The sequence below is a fragment of the Capsella rubella genome, unplaced genomic scaffold (assembly GCF_000375325.1).
Source record: "Capsella rubella cultivar Monte Gargano unplaced genomic scaffold, Caprub1_0 scaffold_2, whole genome shotgun sequence".
Classification (NCBI taxonomy): Eukaryota; Viridiplantae; Streptophyta; class Magnoliopsida; order Brassicales; family Brassicaceae; genus Capsella; species Capsella rubella.
Window position 1 is genome coordinate 13,474,833 of NW_006238922.1, and position 22,939 is coordinate 13,497,771.

At 38.4% G+C, this 22,939-nt stretch overlaps 6 protein-coding genes and 1 non-coding gene across 7 annotated transcripts; 5 read left to right on the top strand and 2 right to left on the bottom strand.

Moving 5' to 3' along the window:
* Nucleotides 1–361: 361 nt before the first annotated feature.
* TRNAK-UUU lies at nucleotides 362–433 on the top strand. The gene has a single exon. It is a non-coding gene; the product is annotated as a tRNA-Lys (tRNA).
* Nucleotides 434–662: 229 nt separating this feature from the next.
* LOC17896600 (metacaspase-7) lies at nucleotides 663–2,150 on the top strand. The gene is made up of 2 exons (XM_006302285.2): nucleotides 663–1,008; nucleotides 1,165–2,150. Exons 1-2 carry the CDS (start codon nucleotides 663–665, stop codon nucleotides 2,025–2,027), a joined length of 1,209 nt encoding a protein of 402 aa, XP_006302347.1. The 3' UTR covers nucleotides 2,028–2,150.
* Nucleotides 2,151–3,388: 1,238 nt separating this feature from the next.
* On the top strand, nucleotides 3,389–5,036 carry LOC17896584 (metacaspase-6). The gene is made up of 2 exons (XM_023788225.1): nucleotides 3,389–3,734; nucleotides 4,171–5,036. The coding sequence occupies exons 1-2, from the start codon at nucleotides 3,389–3,391 to the stop codon at nucleotides 4,923–4,925; spliced, it is 1,101 nt and encodes a 366-aa protein (XP_023643993.1). The 3' UTR covers nucleotides 4,926–5,036.
* A 900-nt stretch (nucleotides 5,037–5,936) lies between these two features.
* Nucleotides 5,937–7,539, top strand: LOC17894912 (metacaspase-5). Its single transcript, XM_006300986.2, has 2 exons — nucleotides 5,937–6,355; nucleotides 6,533–7,539. The coding sequence occupies exons 1-2, from the start codon at nucleotides 6,010–6,012 to the stop codon at nucleotides 7,414–7,416; spliced, it is 1,230 nt and encodes a 409-aa protein (XP_006301048.1). The 5' UTR covers nucleotides 5,937–6,009; the 3' UTR covers nucleotides 7,417–7,539.
* Nucleotides 7,540–7,777: 238 nt separating this feature from the next.
* Nucleotides 7,778–9,513, top strand: LOC17895572 (metacaspase-4). Its single transcript, XM_006302252.2, has 2 exons — nucleotides 7,778–8,194; nucleotides 8,382–9,513. The coding sequence occupies exons 1-2, from the start codon at nucleotides 7,849–7,851 to the stop codon at nucleotides 9,293–9,295; spliced, it is 1,260 nt and encodes a 419-aa protein (XP_006302314.1). The 5' UTR covers nucleotides 7,778–7,848; the 3' UTR covers nucleotides 9,296–9,513.
* A 70-nt stretch (nucleotides 9,514–9,583) lies between these two features.
* Nucleotides 9,584–18,597, bottom strand: LOC17896478 (protein FORGETTER 1). The gene is made up of 32 exons (XM_023788302.1): nucleotides 17,868–18,597; nucleotides 17,500–17,565; nucleotides 17,243–17,416; nucleotides 17,022–17,152; nucleotides 16,747–16,823; nucleotides 16,022–16,203; nucleotides 15,752–15,829; nucleotides 15,417–15,549; nucleotides 15,109–15,169; nucleotides 14,953–15,034; nucleotides 14,545–14,673; nucleotides 14,319–14,462; nucleotides 14,106–14,205; nucleotides 13,881–14,012; nucleotides 13,471–13,541; nucleotides 13,220–13,392; nucleotides 13,035–13,128; nucleotides 12,697–12,794; nucleotides 12,469–12,604; nucleotides 12,196–12,302; nucleotides 11,976–12,071; nucleotides 11,768–11,864; nucleotides 11,535–11,655; nucleotides 11,328–11,439; nucleotides 11,094–11,217; nucleotides 10,943–11,020; nucleotides 10,743–10,861; nucleotides 10,570–10,623; nucleotides 10,386–10,488; nucleotides 10,094–10,222; nucleotides 9,902–10,013; nucleotides 9,584–9,800 (listed from the first exon to the last, which is right to left on the bottom strand). The coding sequence occupies exons 1-32, from the start codon at nucleotides 18,411–18,413 to the stop codon at nucleotides 9,769–9,771; spliced, it is 3,891 nt and encodes a 1,296-aa protein (XP_023644070.1). The 5' UTR covers nucleotides 18,414–18,597; the 3' UTR covers nucleotides 9,584–9,768.
* Nucleotides 18,598–19,745: 1,148 nt separating this feature from the next.
* LOC17895686 (organic cation/carnitine transporter 2) lies at nucleotides 19,746–21,497 on the bottom strand. The gene has a single exon (XM_006301835.2). It carries the CDS (start codon nucleotides 21,428–21,430, stop codon nucleotides 19,859–19,861), a length of 1,572 nt encoding a protein of 523 aa, XP_006301897.1. The 5' UTR covers nucleotides 21,431–21,497; the 3' UTR covers nucleotides 19,746–19,858.
* Between the last annotated feature and the right edge of the window lie 1,442 nt (nucleotides 21,498–22,939).

Here is a 22,939-nt window from a genome sequence, read left to right on the forward strand (position 1 = left end):
GTGTTGAACATGTATTTGTGTGATTTATATATTGTTTTTTGTAAGATTTATTTTGAAGTGGACAGCGTTCATTATCTGTTTTCTATAAGTGTGTATATAAGCTATGACAAGAAGAACGAAAAAAGTGTGTATAACCCAAGCTTGATAAGTTGGAGACGTCATAACTTAGGTACTTTTGCAAACTTGATGAGTTTACTACAAGTACATGCAGTTCTTCTATTCAGTCTCATCTGTATACCTGTTAGCGATGTGATATATGACTGCAGTCTACTTCTTGAAAGACTAAATTATAGAAGAACCTTAACACGCACGGTGATTAATACTCTTTTTAATAAGTAATTACGAAAAGGTTTATTGTCCAGCCGTCTTAGCTCAGTGGTAGAGCGCGTGGCTTTTAACCACGTGGCCGTGGGTTCGATCCCCACAGACGGCGTTTTTGTTTAATGTTTTAAAATTAAATAGTCCACAATGTTCACGTGCCAGCAATGTCATAAATTTAGAGAAACATAAAGTTAGTCCACTAACATTGACCCAATAATGTTTAGTACTCCAGTGGGAGTTTTTATATTTAATGATACAGTTTTGATCACAAATCTCGACGAAGAACAATTTAGATCCAGTGGGAGTTTTTATCCAAGAAAGAAGTCTTGAAGGTTGCAAGAATGGCTAAGAGAGCATTGTTGATAGGAATCAACTATCCAGGCACCACGGAGGAGCTACAAGGCTGCGTCAACGACGTCCGTCGGATGCATAAGTGCCTCCTTGAGCGGTTCGGATTCGCTGAGGAAGACATCACGGTGCTGATCGACACCGACGAATCTTACACTCAACCCACCGGAAAGAACATCCGCCAGGCTTTGTCTGAGCTCATAAGGCCAGCAAAATCCGGTGACGTGTTATTCGTTCATTACAGTGGACACGGTACAAGAGTCCCACCGGAAACAGGGGAAGAGGATGATACAGGTTTTGATGAGTGTATCGTTCCTTCCGACTTAAACCCAATCCCTGGTAAGTAGATTCAGTAACTAGTATTTTTATGGGATGGTTTCTTGGTATGAAGAAAAACAGAGTGTGAAAGCAGAGCAATCTCGTTTTGATAGAAATAAGTGGGATCTTTTTTTTATTTTTAATTGTTTTGTTGATATCGACGTTGTTTTGTTGCAGATGATGATTTCAGGGATTTAGTGGAACAAGTTCCGGAGGGATGTCAGATAACGATCGTATCAGACTCTTGTCACAGCGGCGGACTCATCGACGAAGCTAAGGAACAGATCGGAGAGAGTACCACGGCGAAGCCAGATCGAGAACCACAAGTTTCCTCTTTGGGATTCGAGATGTGGAACTGTTTGCATGGCGTTTTTGTGAAATTGCTTGCGTTTTTTGGAATTGGAAGTTCTCACCTAGAAACGCAAGAGCTCGAAGAAGTAGGAGAGAGAGATGGAGTCGTCAAATCAAGGTATCTGCCGTTGGAGAGGTTTATCGCACTTCTCAAACAACAGACTGGACAAGACAGTATCGAGATTGGGAAAATCAGACCGACCCTTTTCGATGCCTTTGGTGAAGATTCGAGCCCGAAGATAAAGAAGTTCATGAAAGTGATTCTCACCAAGCTAAGGGAAGGTAATGATCAAAGTACGTTACTTTGTCAAATCGAAGAAAGTGCTCGAAGGTATATAGAAGAGAAGCTGAACGATGAACACTACGTGAAAACCGCAATGCAGGCACAAGTGGAGAGCGATCGTGAGATTTACGGAGGAGGATCAGGTAACGGATTGTATCCAGACCGAGGGATTCTGTTGAGTGGATGTCAAACAGATGAGACATCAGCAGATGTTAAGAAGAGAGGAGAAGCATTTGGAGCGTTTAGTAACGCTGTCCAAATGGTTTTGTCGGAGACTAATAAAGATAAGATTACGAACAAGGAAATGGTATTGAGGGTGAGAGAGATTCTAAAGAAACAGAAGTTTACTCAGAGACCGGGATTGTACTGTAATGACCGTTTTGTGAATGCTCCGTTTATATGCTAAGTATGGTGTGTTGACTGATTCGAGATTCTTCTTTCACCCAAAATTAGTTTGTGGATTTTAGTGAACATGGTTAAGTATGTATGAAATCTTATGAAGTAATTCTTGACTTTTTTTTGTTTTCTTTTTCTTTGAAGTATGATTATTTGGATAGCCTTCATCGTCTACATGCTCTCTGTAGTATTAGTTGTCATTGATAATGGGTGTTATTTTCGCTAATTATTAAGTATCAAGATTCTCTCTGTGTAGTCTTAGTTGTCATTGGTAATAATAGACCTTAATCAATGGAATAACTAAACTCTAGTATTAAATTGAACAATGTGTTTTTTATTTTTTTGGTTGTAGTATGAACATCAACAAGTGGTGTTTAAAAATGTTGATATCTTTTTATATAGCAAGGAATATAAAACTATTTTTGTGTTCGAAAAGTATAACTAGCTTGATTAGTTGGAATATTATAATCTTTTATATATAATTCTGTATATATTAACACTGAAACAAGGATAGTTGAATTTTTTTATATAATTTTTGTCTATTTAGAATGAATAAATAAATGTAAGCAGTTTTGAAGATAATGAGATAAAAACTAGTTTGTGTGCAAGTTCCATCAGACTTATGATACAAGGAATCTAAGTAAAACATAGAGACTTAGTCCAGTTGACTTGAGATAGAAGGAATCAAGCCATAATAATTGGCTGATTTGATTAGCGAGTTAGCGACGTGCTTATAACGTGAGATTGTTTGCGCTCTCAAGCAATGGAGTAAACTGTAAATATATAATAACAATTTTCCTTCTCTTTAGTATTTTAAAATATGATTAGTTCGTTAGGCACAAAAATGTTAAGACCATTCTTATTGCAAGGTTGCTTAAGATAAGTGAAATCTGACCTTAAGATTTGTGCAAAAATTTTACAATAAAGATGGTCTTAGATCTATATTTCTTTATGAGCTATCTAAGTTTGTAGATATTAAAGATTATATTGTTACTTAAATCTGACGGTTAGTGTCCATGTTAGGTCATTTGATAGATGGTTACTCAAATTTATAAACGTGATTACATGGAATGTAACAACCAAAATAAATATAAATGATTTATATTCAAAACGGTAATAATTAACTTTGATATTTTTTATCGTCTTTAGATCTATCAATTATTACATATTATGAGAACGGTTATATAGATAACTCTACCATGTAATAATTAACTTTGATCAACAAATTAGCAACAGAGAAAAAGTCATACACACACAAAAAAAAAACACTAGGTTTCGTTAGTTAAATAATAAAAGATGATTATAAAATCCATGAAGAATCATATCAGGCTCAGAAAAATATAGTCAAGCAGAGTTTGAAATTTATCATCAATGGCCAAGAAAGCTTTATTGATTGGGATCAACTACGTGGGAACGAAGGCAGAGCTACGAGGCTGCGTCAACGACGTCCGTAGGATGCATATAAGCCTCGTCGAACGGTATGGATTCTCCGAGAAGAACATCAAAATGTTAATTGATACTGACAGTTCTTCGATCAAACCGACCGGTAAGAACATAAGACAGGCGTTGTTGGATCTCGTTGAACCGGCTAAACCGGGTGATGTTCTCTTCGTCCATTACAGTGGACACGGGACTAGGTTGCCCGCCGAAACTGGAGAAGACGATGATACTGGTTACGATGAGTGTATTGTTCCTTCTGACATGAATCTCATCACCGGTTAGTGAAAACAAAAACAAAATAGACTCTAGCTTAGCTAGTTGACTTTTATTTTTACATGTGTTACGTACGAATTTGAACTTTTCCTTTACCAATCTAATTTGATCAATTGTTTTGTTCACGTTTACATTTATTAATATGAACCCACCATTTTAAACATGTTGGTACTAAAGTGTTTTTAACCCGTAGTCAACCATATTTCTAAATTACCAAACAAAAGAAAATATTTTGAACTTAGAAATATGGAAATTTTCCTTTTTGGGTTTTTTTGTTATTAACACAAAAACTGGATATTTATGTGTTGAAAAATGAAAATACAGGTGGATTATGTGAAAACGTTAGGGGGTTATTGTGTATCCTGAGAGACTAAGATTTTGCTAACCCTTAAGTTGTTATCTGACTAAAAATATTTTTATAATTGGGACTCTGTTTACAGATGATGACTTCAGGGATCTTGTGGACATGGTGCCAAAGGATTGTCCCATTACAATCATCTCTGACTCCTGTCACAGTGGCGGTCTCATAGATGAAGCCAAAGAGCAGATTGGAGAGAGCACGAAGAAGAAGAATAGAGACTCTGGAGACTCTTCAACGATCAACAAGGAGACAGAAGCAGAGATCAATGAAGTGGGAAGCAGATCTCTGCCATTGGAGACTTTCATTGATATGCTGAAGCAAGAAACAGGCAACGACAATATCGAAGTCGGGAAGATCAGGACAACCCTTTTCGATATGTTTGGAGAAGATTCAAGCCCAAAGGTGAAGAAGTTCATGAATGTGATTCTAAGCAACCTACAAGAGACTATTGCTACTAGTCCAGGTGAGATATTGGGATCAATTGAGAATCTAGCTCAAGAGTTTCTTGAGCAGAAGCTTAACGACGATGTGAAACCAGCTATCCAAGAGGTGTACGCAGGCGCTATCAATGGTGCATTCCCTGATAACGGTATACTGATCAGTGGTTGCCAAACTGATCAAACTTCGGCTGACGCAAGCCCACCGGGTCACCCTGAATTGGCTTATGGAGCACTCACCAATGCTATACAGATCATACTTGGTGAGACTAAAGGTAAGATTAGTAACAAAGATCTTGTTTTGAAGGCTAGGAAGCTTCTTAAGAAACAGGGATTTGATCAACGACCGGGACTGTATTGCAATGATGCCTACGTCAATGCTCAGTTTATATGTTGATAACACAAGTTGGGGAGGTTTGTTGTTTGCTGATTTGGTTTCGTGTGGAATAAATTTTATGATATTTGTGTTATTGTGACATTGATTTGAATATTTTTTTTAATGCCAAGTGTGGTTGTTAGTTCATCGCATATGAAGCTTTCATATATATATATATATATATATATATATTTTTGGAAACCACTGAGGTAACACATCAAGCCACCCAAAAAAACTGGATCACAAAAGATCACAAAGCTGCGTCTGAGTGTCAACACTCAGACATTTGATGAAGTTCTATTTTTGACATATATTCTCTTGAGTTTTTTGAAACCTACCTTGATGTACAAGAAACAAAACCATAATTTCCCATACAAATATGAAATATGTTTGGGCAACCAAAAAAGCGACGTGCTAAGCATGTGATGATAATTTTGTAATCAACTTAACATATGTAAAAGATTATACTATATAATAACGTGGGATTGCTTGTGCCTTCAGGAGTGGATGCTATAAACAATATAACAAGCGACATTTGCGTAAATTATTTGGTTATGCGATGCGTAAAATTATTGACATATTATTTCTGTTCACAATCTATACAAGTTTTGTACGTTTTAGCTTTTGTAGGCAGAAAGGACAAGCCATAAACGTTTCTCTTCTTTAAACGGCTATATTTTCCTTGATTATCTTATTATATAAATGATTCATTTCACCAAACTATTAAGACTAGTAAGTTATTCAAACATCTTCAACAAAAAAAAATAATGAAAATTATTCAAACATAATACTAGTGTATATGGAAAGGAGATGATGACTAATTAAAAAAAAAAAAAATCTACTTTAGTTAACAAAATAAATAATTTATTAGAGGCTCAATATTTGTCTTTTTGGCAACCTTATTAAAGGCTCCTTTAATTGAATTAATAAAATTATGACTAATTGAAAATATTGGATATTCAACAAAAAAAATATATAATATTTCTGGCAACCTTATCAAGGCTTGTTTAGTATAAATAAAAGCATGAAGGACCAAATGTAACAGCTCACGATCAAAACAAAAAAACAAAAATTGTAACGCAGGACATTTGAAGTATCATAAAAAATGACGAAGAAAGCTGTGTTGATTGGGATCAATTACCCTGGAACCAAGGCGGAGCTACGGGGTTGCGTCAACGATGTTCGGAGGGTGCACAAATGTCTCGTCGATCGGTTCGGATTCTCCGAGAGAAACATCACTGAGCTGATCGACACTGACAAGTCCTCCACCAAACCTACCGGGAAGAATATTCGAAAGGCGTTGTTGAATCTAGTTGAATCGGCCAAATCCGGAGATGTTCTTGTCGTCCATTACAGTGGACACGGTACGAGGTTGCCTGCAGAGACCGGAGAAGATGATGATACTGGTTATGATGAGTGTATTGTTCCTTGTGATATGAATCTTATCACCGGTATGTGAAAACTATTATATTTGATGTTGGCCCTTTTTTTTTTTTCTTTTTTTTATTGTTCTGTTTTTGTTTATTGTTTACCAAGTTGATCGATTGTATACTGAAATATCAGGAGAATAATGTTTTTATCTGGTTTAAAACATCAACTGTTCTTTATTTTGTTGACTCTACTGGCAGATGATGAATTCAGAGATCTTGTGGAGAAGGTACCAAAGGACGCACACATTACAATCATCTCGGACTCTTGTCACAGTGGTGGCCTCATCGACGAAGCTAAAGAGCAGATAGGAGAGAGCACGAAGAAGAAGAAGCCAAAGAAAGAATCGGGAGGCTCTTCAATATTTGGATTCAAAGGCTTCGTGCGTGAAGCTGTGGAAGAAGCATTGGAAACTCGAGCGATCCAAATTCCTCACCACAAAGATGATGATGAGAAAGAAGAAAGCAAGACTAAAGAGATTGAACTAGAAGATGGGGCAAAAGTCCATGTCGTAAACAAATCTCTGCCTCTACAAACTCTAATCGATATGCTCAAGCAAGAGACAGGTAACGATAATATCCAAGTGGGGAAAATCAGACCGACCCTTTTCAATGTGTTTGGAGAAGATGCATCCCCAAAGGTGAAGAAGTTCATGAAAGTGCTTCTAACAAAGCTGCAAGAGGGTAAAAGTGAAGGTGGGATATTGGGAATGATTGGGAAACTAGCTCAAGAGATTACTGAGTACAAACTAAACGATGACGAAGAGTATGTGAAACCCGCGATGGGGAAGAAGCAAGAGGTCTATGCAGGTGCAAGCAATGGTGCTCTTCAGGATAACGGTATTTTGATAAGCGGTTGCCAAACAGACCAAACTTCAGCAGACGCGAGTCCTGTGGATCATCCTGAAATGGCCTATGGAGCATTCACCAATGCTGTGCAGATCATACTTGAGGAGACAAAGGGTAAGATTACATACAAAGAGCTTGTTTTGAAGGCGAGGAAGCTTCTTAAGAAACAGGGCTTTTCTCAGCGACCAGGACTATATTGCAGTGATAGTTTTGTGAATGCTCCGTTTATTTGTTGACCATTGTATATTTGGTGGTAGATTTATTTGATTTGATGTGTTCGTTGTTGTAACTTTGATTGGAATGTCAAGCCCATTGGTTATAGCTTTTTAATTCAATAAAAAACCTTAGGAAATTATTGATATGTTGGAGTTTGAGGTTGAGAAAAAGAAACTGTGGCTTTATTGAGAAAGAAGAAGAGTCCCTTTATTTGATTGGCCAATTGACTAGTAGTTGTGATAAAGATCATTCGTGGTATCGTGTAAACAACGTGTCAAACAACATAGAAAAAACAAATAGAATTCGATGCCACGTCAGATAGCCTTAGCCAAAAAAATAAAAATAAAAGGAAATTTTATTTATATGAATTATGAAGGAAGGATCACTTTTTGTCGGAAGAAGCAAAATTCTCCAATCGCTGACAGGTAAAGGCGATCAGATTCAGAGGTCAAATGACGAAAAAGGCGGTGCTTATTGGGATCAATTACCCAGGAACCAAGGCGGAGTTACGGGGCTGCGTCAACGATGTTCGTCGTATGCACAAATGTCTCGTCGAACGGTACGGCTTCTCCGAGGAGGACATCACCGTCCTCATCGACACCGATGAATCCTCTACGCAGCCCACCGGCAAGAACATCCGCCGTGCGCTTGCGGATCTCGTCGGATCTGCTGATTCCGGCGACGTTCTCGTCGTTCATTACAGTGGACACGGTACGAGGTTGCCCGCTGAGACTGGGGAAGACGATGACACTGGCTACGACGAGTGTATTGTTCCTTGCGATATGAATCTCATTACTGGTGAGCTCTCTCTTTATCATACGGAGATTTCTTTTCTGATTGATCTGTCATTTGATTCCGATCCGATGTGAGTAAGAAGAATATTGGTGGAAAAGTTAGTTTTCGAGATTGATAAAGAAAAAGTTAGGAACTTGGAAAAGATTGATATTCTTGGTATCTGACTTTGGTGCTGATGTAATGTTTCCAGATGATGATTTCAGGGATCTTGTTGACCGAGTTCCTCAAGGCTGCAGAATGACAATCATTTCAGATTCTTGCCACAGTGGTGGCCTAATCGATGAAGCCAAGGAGCAGATTGGAGAGAGCACTAAGAAGGAGGACGAGGAGGAAGAAGAATCTTCTTCTTCTTCTTCAAGGTTTGGCTTCCGCAAATTCTTGCGCAGCAAAGTGGAAGGCGCCATTGAGTCTCGAGGGTTTCACATTGGAGGGAGCAACAAGGATGAAGCCGAGGCGGAAGAAATCATCCAGACTAAGGAGATTGAACTAGACGACGGAGAAAGGGTTCATGCCAAAGACAAATCTCTTCCTCTGCAGACCCTTATCGATATCCTCAAGCAGCAAACAGGAAATGATAATATCGAAGTTGGGAAAATCAGGCCAAGTCTTTTTGATGCCTTTGGCGATGACTCCAGCCCTAAAGTGAAGAAGTTCATGAAAGTGATCTTAGGTAAGCTTCAGGCAGGAAATGGAGAAGAAGGTGGGCTAATGGGAATGCTTGGAAAGTTGGCTTCAGGTTTTCTTGAGGGGAAGCTAAACGATGAAGACTATGTGAAACCCGCGATGCAGACACATGTTGGGAGCAAAGAAGAGGTTTATGCCGGTGGATCCAGAGGTTCTGTTCCGCTTCCAGACAGCGGGATACTCATCAGCGGTTGCCAAACTGATCAGACCTCTGCGGATGCGACTCCAGCAGGGAAACCGACTGAGGCTTACGGAGCCATGAGCAATGCGATACAGAAGATATTGGAGGAGACAGACGGTGAGATATCAAACCGAGAAATGGTTACGAGGGCAAGGAAGTCACTCAAGAAGCAAGGGTTTACGCAGCAGCCAGGTTTGTATTGCCATGATGGCTATGCAAATGCTCCCTTTATCTGTTAAAAACAGAGGTTTTATTCCCTTTTTATCTGTTAAAAACAGAGGATTTATTGATGCTTTTCTTACAACGACCGTTGCTTGATGATTCTTCTGGTCGGGTAATAAGCCTGCTTCTTTTACTATTTGAGGGCATTTGTGTAATTTACAAGTTATGTGTGTTGTGTTTTGCGAAACACTAAAATTCTTCTTGTTTTATTTGAGAACTATGGGTTTGTGATTTATTTTTATTTTCTTTGGTTACAACTGTTCTTGTTATTTCTGTGTATTCTAAACACCTATAAGAAAACTAAACATAGGAATGAATCTTGTTAAATAATAATATTACATCTATGTATCTTCCAAATTTGTCATGTGATATACACAAAAATGAAAGTCAAGTATCTTTTTCCTCTTTCTTTTAAATAAAGAAATACAAATAGGCATGGGAACAAGGATGTGGAGCTTTGAGGGTGACTGTTATAACTAGTGTTATGGTCTTAATCATCAACCTCTTGAACCCATGCTAAATCTGCAAAAACAAAACAAAACGACATAAATCAACAATCGTCAAAATATTCAAAATATACTAAATCTCTTGTCGGATTTAATCATAAGAAAAGCTTGCAATACCTTGTAATACAGTTTCAACAGCTGCATTAGGTATAGAGAGGCCCACTATCCGCTGATTGTCCGTCGTAGTCTCTATACGTATAACTCGAACTCTCTTGTGGCTATGCCGGGACTGCAAAAGATCCAAATACAGTGTAAGTTCCAATGCCAGCAGTGAAAGAGACTCAGAAATTTTGAAAAGGTCTTTCTTACTTGTTTCGAGAGAGCTTTCTCTATCGTTCCCCAGATGGGAAGAATGAGGCCACCAACAACGTTTACTTCCTGTATTCTTCGCCCAACAGTGCAATACTCGCCCAGCTTACATTTGGGTCCATGCATACACTGTACCCAGATAGAAATTTATTTAATGCACAACACTACATAAATAAAAAAGACTTATGATCCTTGACGCTTAAACTTTAACACGCAAGGATGATTCTGTGCTAATCTTCTCTGCTTCGGTTCTATGTATTCCGAACTTTATTTTTTTATTGAGAAAGCGTACCTGTTTAGAAGAAACTTCGTACTCGTCTTCCCAACCAGTCTGAGCCTTCTCCAGAGAAGAGAGTTTTCGGTATTTAGTTTTCAACTCTGAAAGAGACATCTCCCTGGAAAGCATAAAACAACAGTTACGACCAGTTTTGAGTCAGAAATGTGAAATGTAAAGGTTCTGCCAACGGTAGATATACCTGATTGACTCTCCTACAGCAGGACGGACAATCTTAAACAACCCGGAAGCCGCACTGGAAATCCAACATAAACCCCAGCAATGAGATTTTGATAGTTCTCTTAAATTTGTCTGTTTGAAAATACCACAATTTGGACAGCAAATATCCAAAGATTAGCGAGGATAATGATTTACCTCTCAAATGCTAATATGAAGTGTCGTTTTCCTAACCATTCCCTTTTAGATTCATAAAAGCCATCATTAGCAGAACCAAGCCCGTCCCTTCTCTTCCCATCTAGCATTGAACTTGCAGACTAGGACACAGATCAAATCAAGCTTTTGATTTGTTGTAGTACAATACAACTAATTTTACCAAGAGAAAGATATTGAATTACCTCCCATGTAACACCACGATCTAGAGTAAAAGTAAAGAGCATAGTTGAGGCACCAGACATTTGATCAACATGGACAGTCTGAAAAATTCAATATATTAGTAGTAGCACAAACACACTAAGAACCACTAATCAAGCAAGAGAAGCTATATACCTTTGGAGTGCTCAGCAGCTCAACACTATTAGCTTTCATATCCACAATTCCTGAATCAAAACTTCCTTCGATCCGAGCATTATGTACAAGAACGTCTAATATACTAGTAAACAATTCAAACAACCTGCACAGTACAAGAGCAGACAGCACTAAAACGGATGGAAGATGCTTTTAAAAAGGAAAGGTAAGTTAGATAGTGCAAAGTGTAAATTTCCATTTAACTCGTAATAATACCTATTCTGTATATCAGGTGGCAATCCCAATAGGCGATTCAGAAATCGTCCAACATCATGCATGTCAGAATCAATAATACGTCCTGAAAACTTTCCAACATCTTTCCCATTGGCTGTATCATCATTGATGAAGTAAAGTAAAAACGAGATTACTAGAAATAAAACTAAACTTTAGCACGAAAAAAGTGAACTTATGAGAAAAGCTTACCCAGAACACTGTCCCTAACAATTCCAACCGCAACAAGAGCAGCCCTTGCTTTGGTCAAAAACTCTTTGATTGTTTCGGGTTCATCAACCGAGCATCCAGGAGGAACAACAGGTAATTTCTCCTGAAAATTAAGCGATAATAAATTTCACGCATTATCCATTATCATCGTTCCTAAATATTGGTGAAGCAAAATTAATGAGTTTAAAGAGACCACAGGGTTTAATGAGGAAGACCTGCTCCATTATTCCTCTATACATCACCATCAAGGATTTTTTACCAAAGTTGCTATCATAATTGTAGGCACTCAAAGAAGGCCCGGAGGGCCCAGCCCTGCAATACACCACACCATACTTTGAGATAAAACACTTGGCAAGGTTGAAGCAATAACAAGCCAAAAGACCAACAAAACTAAAAAATAGCTTAGAGAGGATTATGACTTTCCTGCGGTCTCCCTGTGTTAAAGCACCAAGAGTTTCTAGTCTCTTTGCAACTATAGAGGCAAACCGGCGTTCCCCACCGAGATTTGTGAAGAGTAACCTGACAGTGCCAAAAAAAAAAGAATTTATCAACTTCAACAACATGCTTTTCAATTTGAAAAGGTAGTAAGTACTTTTACAATTGGACCGATACAAAATCAAACACACAAATACTGTCATTCAACCTATATTCAGGAGCAGATGTCTGATTCGACCGGTGAGTTCTTCCAAATTGTTGAATTGCACGATCAGCACTCCAGGGAAGCTCTAAAGTCAAGTGAACCCTTCTTTTCTGCAGACAAATACAAAAAATAATTTCAAATCAACTAATACCCCCAAAAGCCGACACGTGAAATCCTTTAAGACCATCTTTGACAATGTACTTGGATCAACATAACAATACGAAATACGCAGAAAGAAAATCTTATTTAGTAAGAGAACTAATGAACTATACACACCTGATTTACTGCCCTTCTATCTGCTTGTAACGAAACACCAGCTGAACCAGCTTCAGAAATAATGGCAACCAACTTTTTACCATCCATAAATAGTTGTTTCTCGTTCATGTTGACCATTTCCATTGTGATATCCTTTCTAGAGCCAAGAGGCACAAGGATGAAAAGTAAATTGCTAGTGCTGAGTAAAATAAAGTACCAAAGAATTCGATAGAGAGTTATAAAGCTTACGTGTTTCTTGCTTGATATGTAACACCTTTCCCATTAGATGCTCTTACAAGCATACCTCGCCTGCCTGTTATTTCTGCAACTTTGTCAGGGCCTCCAAGCTTGCATTAGACATAAAAAGCAGCAGCAATTTAGGCACATTCTGAAGTTTCCACAGGTTAATTTAACCCAAAAAACTAAGCCTTTGGAATCATACTACAATCAATGCACCCCTATAAACCAAAACTTGAATAAATGATCCATAGATACCGCTAGCGTTATACCATAAGAAGAAAGGAGACTCATGTTTAATGAGCTGCTTCATACATTAGAGCAAAACAGACGCACATAGATGATGATACCTGATCGACAATGTCATCTAAAGGATTGTTTGGAAGATTCAGGGCACGGATAATCTCTAGGATCTTTGATTTTCGTTCCAGCGCTGCTTCATACCTAAAAATAAACAAAATGGATAATTATTCTTAAAAAGAATGTAATACTTCACTTCTATACACGACACATGTTGCTAATCCAGTGTATAGACCGTTTTTGCAATTCTGCAATGTAGAGACGTCTTGCTTGAATGTACTCCTCTGTCTTTTCCTTGCAAGAATAGCATATCCACGCTTCAGATGGTAAGTCTGTAACTGGAGGAACCACACAGTCCGGATGAAATAGCTTGTCACATTCAGAACAATGGAGCAACTTCTTCCTTTCCTAGTTTCATCACAAAATAAGTTATTAGAATCCCGTAACCGTAACAGAAATCAAGCTATCCAAGTTAAAGCAAAGTACATCTTCCCCACTGCATATCTGACATATCTGGAACTCATCATCAGAATCATTAGAATCGTCAGCAGATTCAGCTGCATTGAACACACTACAAATTAGGAGACTGTACACACCTTGAGGATATAAGATTTGATTTATTGAAGAAACAGGCCAGTACGATGCAAATACAGAGACTAGGAGATCTGAGGATAATGTGTTACCAAAGCAATTTCCAATATTAAAGATCTATTGTAATATATACGAGATAAGTTATCAGCTGCTACGTAGATTTCCAGCTTTATAGATACATTTTGCAGGGCTTAACGAACTAAATTCAAAACTTCCCATCTTATACTTTAGTCACAACAGCCTAAGCATCAAGATTGTGTCTGTTCAGTAGGTATCAGAAGACATGTTTTTACTAGGAAACCCACCTTCAGACTCCAAATCACTTTCATCATCAGTATCTGGTTTCCACTTTGCCATCTTTCTTACTCTACCTCTAATTGAAACACCAGGTGAAGCTGAATGTCTCTTCCTGTGAAGTTCTTTAACACTATCATCCTCTGTAAAAGTTCAAAAGAGGCATACTATGAACAGGATATAAAAAGCCACCGTGGATTTAAATGCAAAATATCTTACAGAGGGAATTAAGTTACCTGACAAAGGTTCAGGCTGCTCGGGTAAAGGATAATTCTCTTCCACAAATTTCAACAAGAGCTCTCGAGGTCCCGAGACAAAATCATCAAGCTCAAGACCCTATGGCAAAGGTAAAAGGGGGAAAGACTATCACTCAAGCAGATATTACTTAGACGGAATCACAAAAGGATACTTCATTTTTTTTTCCAAAAGTAGTAAGAGGAGAGACACACATATTTAGTTACAGCCTCTTCGGTTCGAGCCTCTCCGGTACTCTGAAGACCAATAACCACACACTTGTTTGTCGACAAGGCTTTCTTCGCTAATCTCACAGTTACAGGGACTTTAGATGACATACATAAGTGTCTAAAGAAACGCTGCAGTAACATACAGGAAATAGATCAATCAACCAACAACAGTAATACCAACATCTAACTATTGTCTCTGATAAGGTTATACCTGGTGGCTTGACCAGTATAATCTCCACAACTGACTAGAGTTTGGTTTCTCGTTAGGGAGAAAAGCACTAGCTGACAACAACTCTATCCGTAGCTCTGCCCAAAATTCTGCAGACTTATTGTACATTGCCTACAGAAGAAATCAAGTAATACAGCACAAAAGCCATGTTTTTAAAAAATTTCGACAGGGATCTCTATACTACAAACAGGGGAACACTCAAAATAATGAACTTGCTTGCCAAAAAGTATCAAAGTACGATTGGAAATTCATTATCACAATAAATCCTGATAAAATTGATGTAAAAGCTTGGTTCAAGCTACATGGCATTTACTTGAAAATTGAGCCAGATAGTCAATTAAGATCTGAGAAGCTTTCAATCAATATAATAGTAAATAAAAAACAATTTACCTCCATTCCTTCTTCTAAACGAGCTTCAACAATCTCAAACTCAGCCCCTTTGTAGCTCAGGGTCCGGCATACATACATTCCCCTATTACATAGAAGGGATGTTAGATTAAATTATGAGTAATGCGAATTGCTAAGTATGAGACAGGCTTGTAAAACCTCGCTTTCATGTCCATTGCAACCAATTCCAACGCTCCTGTCCCACCTTTATCAAGGGCACCTGCGCAAGGTTTCTGTTAAAGTTCCATTCCAAGTTATGCAGTACATAAAGCAGAGTAAGCGAAGCAAAGTAACTATAAAGTTAAGTGAACGCAGTCAAATTTATGAAATTCATTTAATGGAATATTTTATATATGCTCTATGCAAAAGTTAAAACTTGACACTTAATATTTACATTAGTAATAGAACGTACTAATTCAAATGCCACAACAATATATTCAACAGTGGATAAAAAAGATATAACAAACCTAGAAATTTGTTAAAATCACTGAAACTTGTTCCAGCTCCCCAAAGACCAAGCCTGACCATATAACCCATGTTTCGTGGTTCTGATGCACCAGTAGCAGAGCAATAAAGAACACGTGCTTGGGGGATCTTATCCTGCATTTCCAAAATCCAATATTTAAGAGTCAACTAGAAGACACTAACCACAATTACACTATATTATCTTCAACTCAGAAGACATACACTCCAGAAAGACAAATCGATATATCTAATCTCTCACTCTTCGTAGCCAAGAGCAATATTGAAAGCAACATTGATAAGAAAAGTGAAGTCAGACATTCAGATTCAAGTAGCAGACCTGAATGTCAACAACTGCCTGCCCGATGCGTGTTGGCTGACTCCCAGCTTCAGGTACCAAATTTTTCGCTTTATGGCACTAAAAGAAGAAAGGGAAACAATCAGTAGCTGCATAACGTAATAATGATAGAGCTTGGCTCAAAATTGATAGAACCAGTTTTCAAGCAATCTACCACGACATGTCATGCGCACATTGTTCAATACACAAAAAGAGGGGAATGAGAACTTTAACGCAAAAGAATATCATATACATTATTCAGGGAATTGCTACCTCGTCAAAGATCAAGAGACCATCAAATTCTGGTCCACACCATTGAACAAGCTGCTGTAAACGAGAACGGCCCTTCTCAGAGGAAGCAATGAGGCTATTGTATGTCAAGAATACTACTCCTTCTTTAACACCGACATTTTTTGAGTCAAGCTTCGAATAAGGTAGCTTGTTCAATGGATTCACTGCACGTAAAACATATTGTTACTTAGTTGCAGACAAAACGCAGAAATGATCACCAGACTTGACTGAACTTATCCGTTGACATGGTTCCGTGTTTATCCATGTCTTAATATTCTATAAAGATTCCAGGCTCAAACCTATAAGAGATTAACGAGACTGAAAATCAAAAATCCAATTGGACTACAATAAAGTGACAGTCCAACTTTAGTTTAACTGAATTTCATGAACTGCACAAACATCAGCTATCCACAACATTCTCTAGGCATGACGACACCATAAAACAGAATTCTCTGTTTTAGAGACCCTTTACCTTTATCAGTAAAGAATATAAGTTCTCTATAAATACATCTATATTCCATATCTTAAAAATACAGCATAAGTCAATTTATGCGTTCAGCAAAATCAGAAATTTATTCTGATCTAGTCTACTCTATACCATCCACTTTCAAAAATTTCTATACAACCATGAGCCAAAAGAAAAGTTTACATACGAAGCACTTGTGACCCAAGAAAATAATTAATTTGCGGCAAAATCAAGATAATACCTCCAACGCATGTTGCACCTACATCATCCAAGTCCCTTCTTGCATCATACTTCAAGTCTGAGCCAATAGAAATCCACCTACGTAAATCATGAAGGAAACAGAGCAGATATAATTAGAAGTCCTCTCATCCTACTTTAAGTTATCTAAGGGACCAAAAAAGGGACATTGTAGACACAATTATGCAATTGTTGTATAATCATAAGCAGATTGAATTGATTTATCAACATCTTATCAATGATACAATTGGCACAGCAGTATCTTCCTACAAAACTTACAAAGCTTTCCTCCTTCCATGTTTCCAATTTTCCCAAATCAACCCGGCAATTGTTCGCCCTTTCCCCACACCAGCACCATCTCCAACAAAAAAGCCTGCTCTGGTACCATCAGCAAGGTGCTGGAGATGCCTCTGTAATAATAATAAAAAAACCATCATTTTCATAGAGGTACGAGACATGTTTGAGGCCATTAACCAAAGTTTCTGCCATTTAAAAGCAACCTGACAAGCGTAAACTAATGTCTCAATCTGCAAGCACGATAAAGCCTTTGACCTTTCGAGCTCTTCCTTGATTTTGAGATGGTAAGTGGGCTCTGGGGGTTGCACTGCAGATAGAGATGATGTTTCCACAATTGGATCAGGATGAGGAGGTCCGATTGAAAGTTTCGGGGGACGCTTCACAAAGAAACAAATTATCATCAAAAGCAATAAACTGACGAACAGATGACTAAGACGACTGATCAAAATGAGGCACTCACATAATCCATAAACGTTTCTCCTGCTGTTCCACCTTCGTCTTCTTCTCTCTCCACTTCAATAGCTTCCTAGTTTTGGGCAAAAGATACAGCGAGGATAAATATGACAAGAAGGAAGTTTGACATGTAAAGTTAGTTACGAAGCCAACACTAGTCTTCGACCACCCAAGTCCGAGTCTCAAAATATCAAAAAAAAATTACTTCAAACAGCAATTCCAGAGAGTGTCAGATCCACGGTTCTATCACCCGAAACAAAATTGAAACACCGCTGATTAACTCATACGTAAAACAACCAACGACACATCATAATTCAAAATCTGCGTCTAGCATTTAAAAATCAAATTTGGGATAAAAATTGAATGGAAGAAAACCTCATTGACTTCTTCGGGAGGAGGCGGAGGCGGAACGGGCGGCGCAGCGGGAGGAGGAGGATTAGGATGAGATAGAGGAGCAGTTAAAGAACGATTAAGCTTGGAGACATCAACAGCGAGCTCGACATGGCACTGCGGACAGGAGAACCGAGTGAGGCCATGTGGCACATTGAGGATAGCCTGACAGTTAGCGCAAGGCAATTGCATCTTGGTCGGATCGATTCCATGTGCCGGAACCGGAGGCCTAGGCAAATTAAGAGGCTTAAGCTGCTGTTGAATCGGTGGCGGGAGCGTCTGAATCGGCTGCGGTTGTGGTGGTTGTTGAGACTGCGGAAACTGCGGCCGTGCCCTAGAAAGAAGCTCCGGCGGCAACATTTGGGGAAGTTGACAAGTGGGACAAGAGAACTCGACAACGCCCGTCTTCACCCTCAGAATCACGCGACAGCCAGCGCACCTAACCTGTACATCGCCTCTTAATACACCTCCGCCGGCGGAATGCGGCGGAGCAGGAAGCGGCGGAGGCGGTTGAACAGGCGACTGCGTCATGAGCCGCGGCGATTGATCTTAGAGAGATCCGTGAAGGATCTTGTGGCGTTGAGGAAGAGGGGAGATAATCGAGAGAGGAGGAGGAAGAAGAAAGTATAAAAATTCAGTGTGAGTAATGAATTTCGTCAGAGCGCGAAAGGTTCTTCGACTCCTTTTTTTTGCCTTCCCTTCTCGTTTTTTTTTTTTTTTTTACTTGGTTTTCAGATTTTCTCCCTTTTTTTTGTTTTCCTTTTTTAAGGATTTTTTTGGTTCATCTAATTAATTATTATTATTATTTGGGTTACCCAAGAGTCGAAGCAGGACGAAACAGAACCACCTCCGTAACCGGTTGGGGTAATGGGGAGTGATGGACCACGTGTTGTCACGTGACTTGCCAGCTCAACGTTTGTTGTTTTGTTTGGGCTTAATAATCCTAGGACCCATTATATACTTCAGTTTTAAGTTTGTGAATTATAAGACTACTTACTTGGGCCTACTACTACAAAAGGCTGCCTCTATTCTATCGACACTTTGAGAAATTTTCCTCTTTTTTTTTCGACATTTGAGAAATTCTCCTTCGTTCAAGTTTCAGTTTCTTTTTTCCGTTTTTTTTTTCTTTTTCTTTTTGTCATAGATGTTTGAGTTTTTTTTTTTTTTTTTTTGTCATAGATGTTTGAGTTTATTGTCGACATGTTTTACATCAAATTTGAATAACATATGAGAGTTGATACTGTTGTCCACATATGCAAAACATAAGTCATAACTTTTAAAACCAAGTTGGGTTATGAACCTAAAACGAAACAATAAAAGAATAAAATTGAGTTATCATGTGATATAGGCAATAGTTATAATGGTAACAAACATATACAAAGCGATCTTTTTAACTACTAGGTACTACATGGTTAAGCAAAAGATTTTTTTTTAAAAACGATTTGCGTCAGAAATTCGGAATGGTCTTGTACTCTTCTTGTTAGGAGTCTTAAACACTGAATGTGCGTGCAAAGGGTTGCTGAGTATTTATTTAGAGATTAGATATTGATGGATCATGGATGTCACTTATTGATACCGAAACCAATGAATGCATATCTACCAACAAGTGTGCATGCATGTATTGTATTGTTCGTCCTTCCCATTCGCTATCATCAACAACCCCAATAAATGATAGTGCATATCTTAGGATTGGAATGAAGATTGCATATATTTATGTAGAATGACAAAAATTCTTTATACAAATTTAGTATTTCTGTACAGGTAGCATTTGATGCCGTAGGGTGAGATTTGGTCCTTGATAGCCACTCCACTCTTTAAGATTAATTTTGAACAACCAAATAATAAACGTCGTACGTCTTAGTGTAGTAATATAGTATCATTGAGCTTTAGAGTTAGATTACATAAAACGATAATCAAGTGATTAATGTTAAGTATATATTCATAAATTTATATGAATTATTATTATACATCATATATCATGCAACAATCACCCTATCGGTGAATTCGTTTTTACTCCGCTGATCTTTGCACTCTTCCTCGTCCATAGTGTCGCATAGATCACTCCCTCTAGTCTCTGGCAATCCCACCGCAAACAACCCCAACAACCCTATAGCAAGACCGAACAATCCGAACGACCAAATTCCGTTTTTCCGACCAGCGGCTACCATGATAGGGCTGAAAACCCCTCCAAGCACCAACGCCTGCCTAGCCATTGCAATAGCTGAGTTTCTCACACATGTCGGAAACAGCTCGATTGTGTATATCATCTCCATGTTAAAAGCAGAACACGCGCTAAAGTAAGAAATTAGCTCTAATGCCAATTGTAATGCACCGTGGTTCCCAATTCTCATATTCTGTAACGCGAATATGAGAACGCTAGAGATCCCTCCTAAAGCCGTAAATCCGAGAAGAGCGTTTCTCCTGCTGAGTTTATCAACGAGGAAAAGCGTGATGAGGTTCGCCGGTAAATCCATCAACGCATTAAACGCGGCGCTTAAATAGATGTTGAAATCGAGATTCGACAATGCTAAAGGCATCCCGTAATAGACCAAACCAATACCGAAAGCAATGGCCATTACCGCGGATAATCTCTTAAGTGCCCATCTTTTCTCCACCAACACCTTCATGGCCGTGAAGATGTTACCGTTACTAGGCTTCTCTTCCTCCTCTTGGAATGGTAAGCTCGAAAAACTCATGGAAATTGCGTGTGCATCAGTCGAAGCAACCCTTTTGAGAATCGAAATAGCTTCTTCTCTACGACCTCTAACGAAGAGCCACCTTGGAGACTCACAGACGAAAAAACGAACAAGAACGCAGTAGACTATTGTCGGAATCGACGTCCATACGTAGAGAATCCTCCACGAATTTCCTCTGTTTACGTAAGCCATCAACGGAAGAGACAAAAACCCAAGCATGAATCCGAAAAAACTCATGACTCCGACTTGTCCTCGCCACTTCTTCCCAACTAATTCCGTGGAAAGCACAAGCGCACATGTCCCTATAGTCGCCCGACCAAACCCGTTAACGAATCGAAGAAGAGCGTACACCCATATGTTGGGTGAGAAAACCGTTAGCATCGTTGATATCGCCATCACGAGACACGACAGAAACAACATGTTTTTACGACCCAAGGAAGAATCAGCTAGTGTTGAGAGAACCAAACCTCCGATTAAACATCCGACGAAGAAAGAACTCTCCGGCAAGCCCTTGACGAACGAGCCGGCGCATTGGACATTCCATTCGGATATGACAGAGACGTGAGGAGAAAAATCCCAAGACCATGCGGTTTTGGGGAGGATACATATGTTGGAGAAGGATTCATGGCAGATCGAGTTCGACTCGGTGCAGTGCCACGTGGGTTCGGAGTCGGTGAAGACAGAGATGAAAGTTTGCTGAGCGTCGAAGACGCCTGAGAACGAGACTAAAGCCGCTTGAAGAAACTGAGCCCACCCAAAGCTTCCAATATATCTCTCGATGGTATCGTCGAGAGACCTCGGTGGTGGGTGTAACTTCGAATCAGTCAGAAGCCGCTGAGTTGATTCAGCCATGTTGCACGAGAGTTTTCTCTCTTTCTCTTTCTTTCTTTCTTTTTGTTTTTTACTTTTTTTTTTTTTTGTGTAAACTTGTGGTACCATTTGAGACGGCAAGTCTTTCGTCCTCCTTGCTATTTATAATATGAATCCACGAAATGTTTTTGACTTTTCCACATGGTAATGAAATGTTAATTTTGTTTTCTAATATGTGTGGTGTAAATTATATGATTAAAAATTGTTTCATGTCTCCATTGGTTATTGAATCGATGAGAAAACAATAAACGCATGTACACTAAATTTAAAATTTCCTCATGTTAAATTAACATATAGTAATTCATATAGTAATTCGTAAAAGACCAAATAACTAGACCAGTGTCAATTCTGTTTATTTGCCAAATTCGATTCCCAAAAAAATAAAAACAGACATGAATGTGATTTCGCTTTGCATATACAGTAATACGTTACGTAATCTGCGTAAACGTTTACAGTACACCAAATTTAAAATATTTCATTTTCTGATATACTTATTAGCGATTTAGACATAGTGATATCTGATAACGATGACATGCATGATTGATTTTGTGGATAGTCATGCCAACGTTGCTATGAATCTTAAGGATGAAAACATCTAATGTGGGTCAGATGTTTTTTTAATTTATATCACCACTTTCTATATATACAAGACTGCTCGATCGTACCTCGAACATCCATGTTTTTTATTTTCGTAATCAACATCCACAAATTTAAGAAAATGTTTTCCTGCTGTCAAATAAAAATAAAAAGGAAATGTTTTTCCATACATATTTTAATCCGTTGTTGCGTTTGAAATCAAGCGTATCTCATTCATAACTGATATTCCTGGCTAATTTAACTTAGAGCACATCCAGGGGCGGAGGCAATGACCAAGCATAAGGGTCAATTGACCCTGATGAAATTTCAAAATTAGTTGATTTTGGCTTAAAATTATTAAACTGACCCCTGCTAAATTATATAACTGACCCTTATAAATTTTATTTTTTACATTTTGACCCTTATGAATGGAAATTCTACCTCCGCCACTGAGCACATCAAGCTTTTAAATGTTGACTACAATGAACTCGTTTGACTAAATTTTCTAAAAAACACATAGCAACTAAAAGTATAGAACCGCTTTTGATATGATAAAAGTATAGAACCACACTATCGTAACGTGGCAAGGCAAGTCACGTCAATATCAAATTATGCGAAAACTGATGGCAATCCACATGCAAACAAAAAGTAATCAAGAAAAAATTGATTCTGCTGAACTTAAATAATAATACGATATAATTCGGGGTTAATCCAACGCAGACGCCAAACGCTCTGATTAGTATAGACCATCATTAACCATAATATTCTACGAGTGCAAGATATTTTTTTTAATGCAAATACTACTCCTAACATATCATGATTAATGATACCCTTACAACATCGTTAATGATGATCTTAAATAGATCTGATGTTTTTCTATTAAGGGGCTACAAAGATCTAAGCTAAATAGTAGAC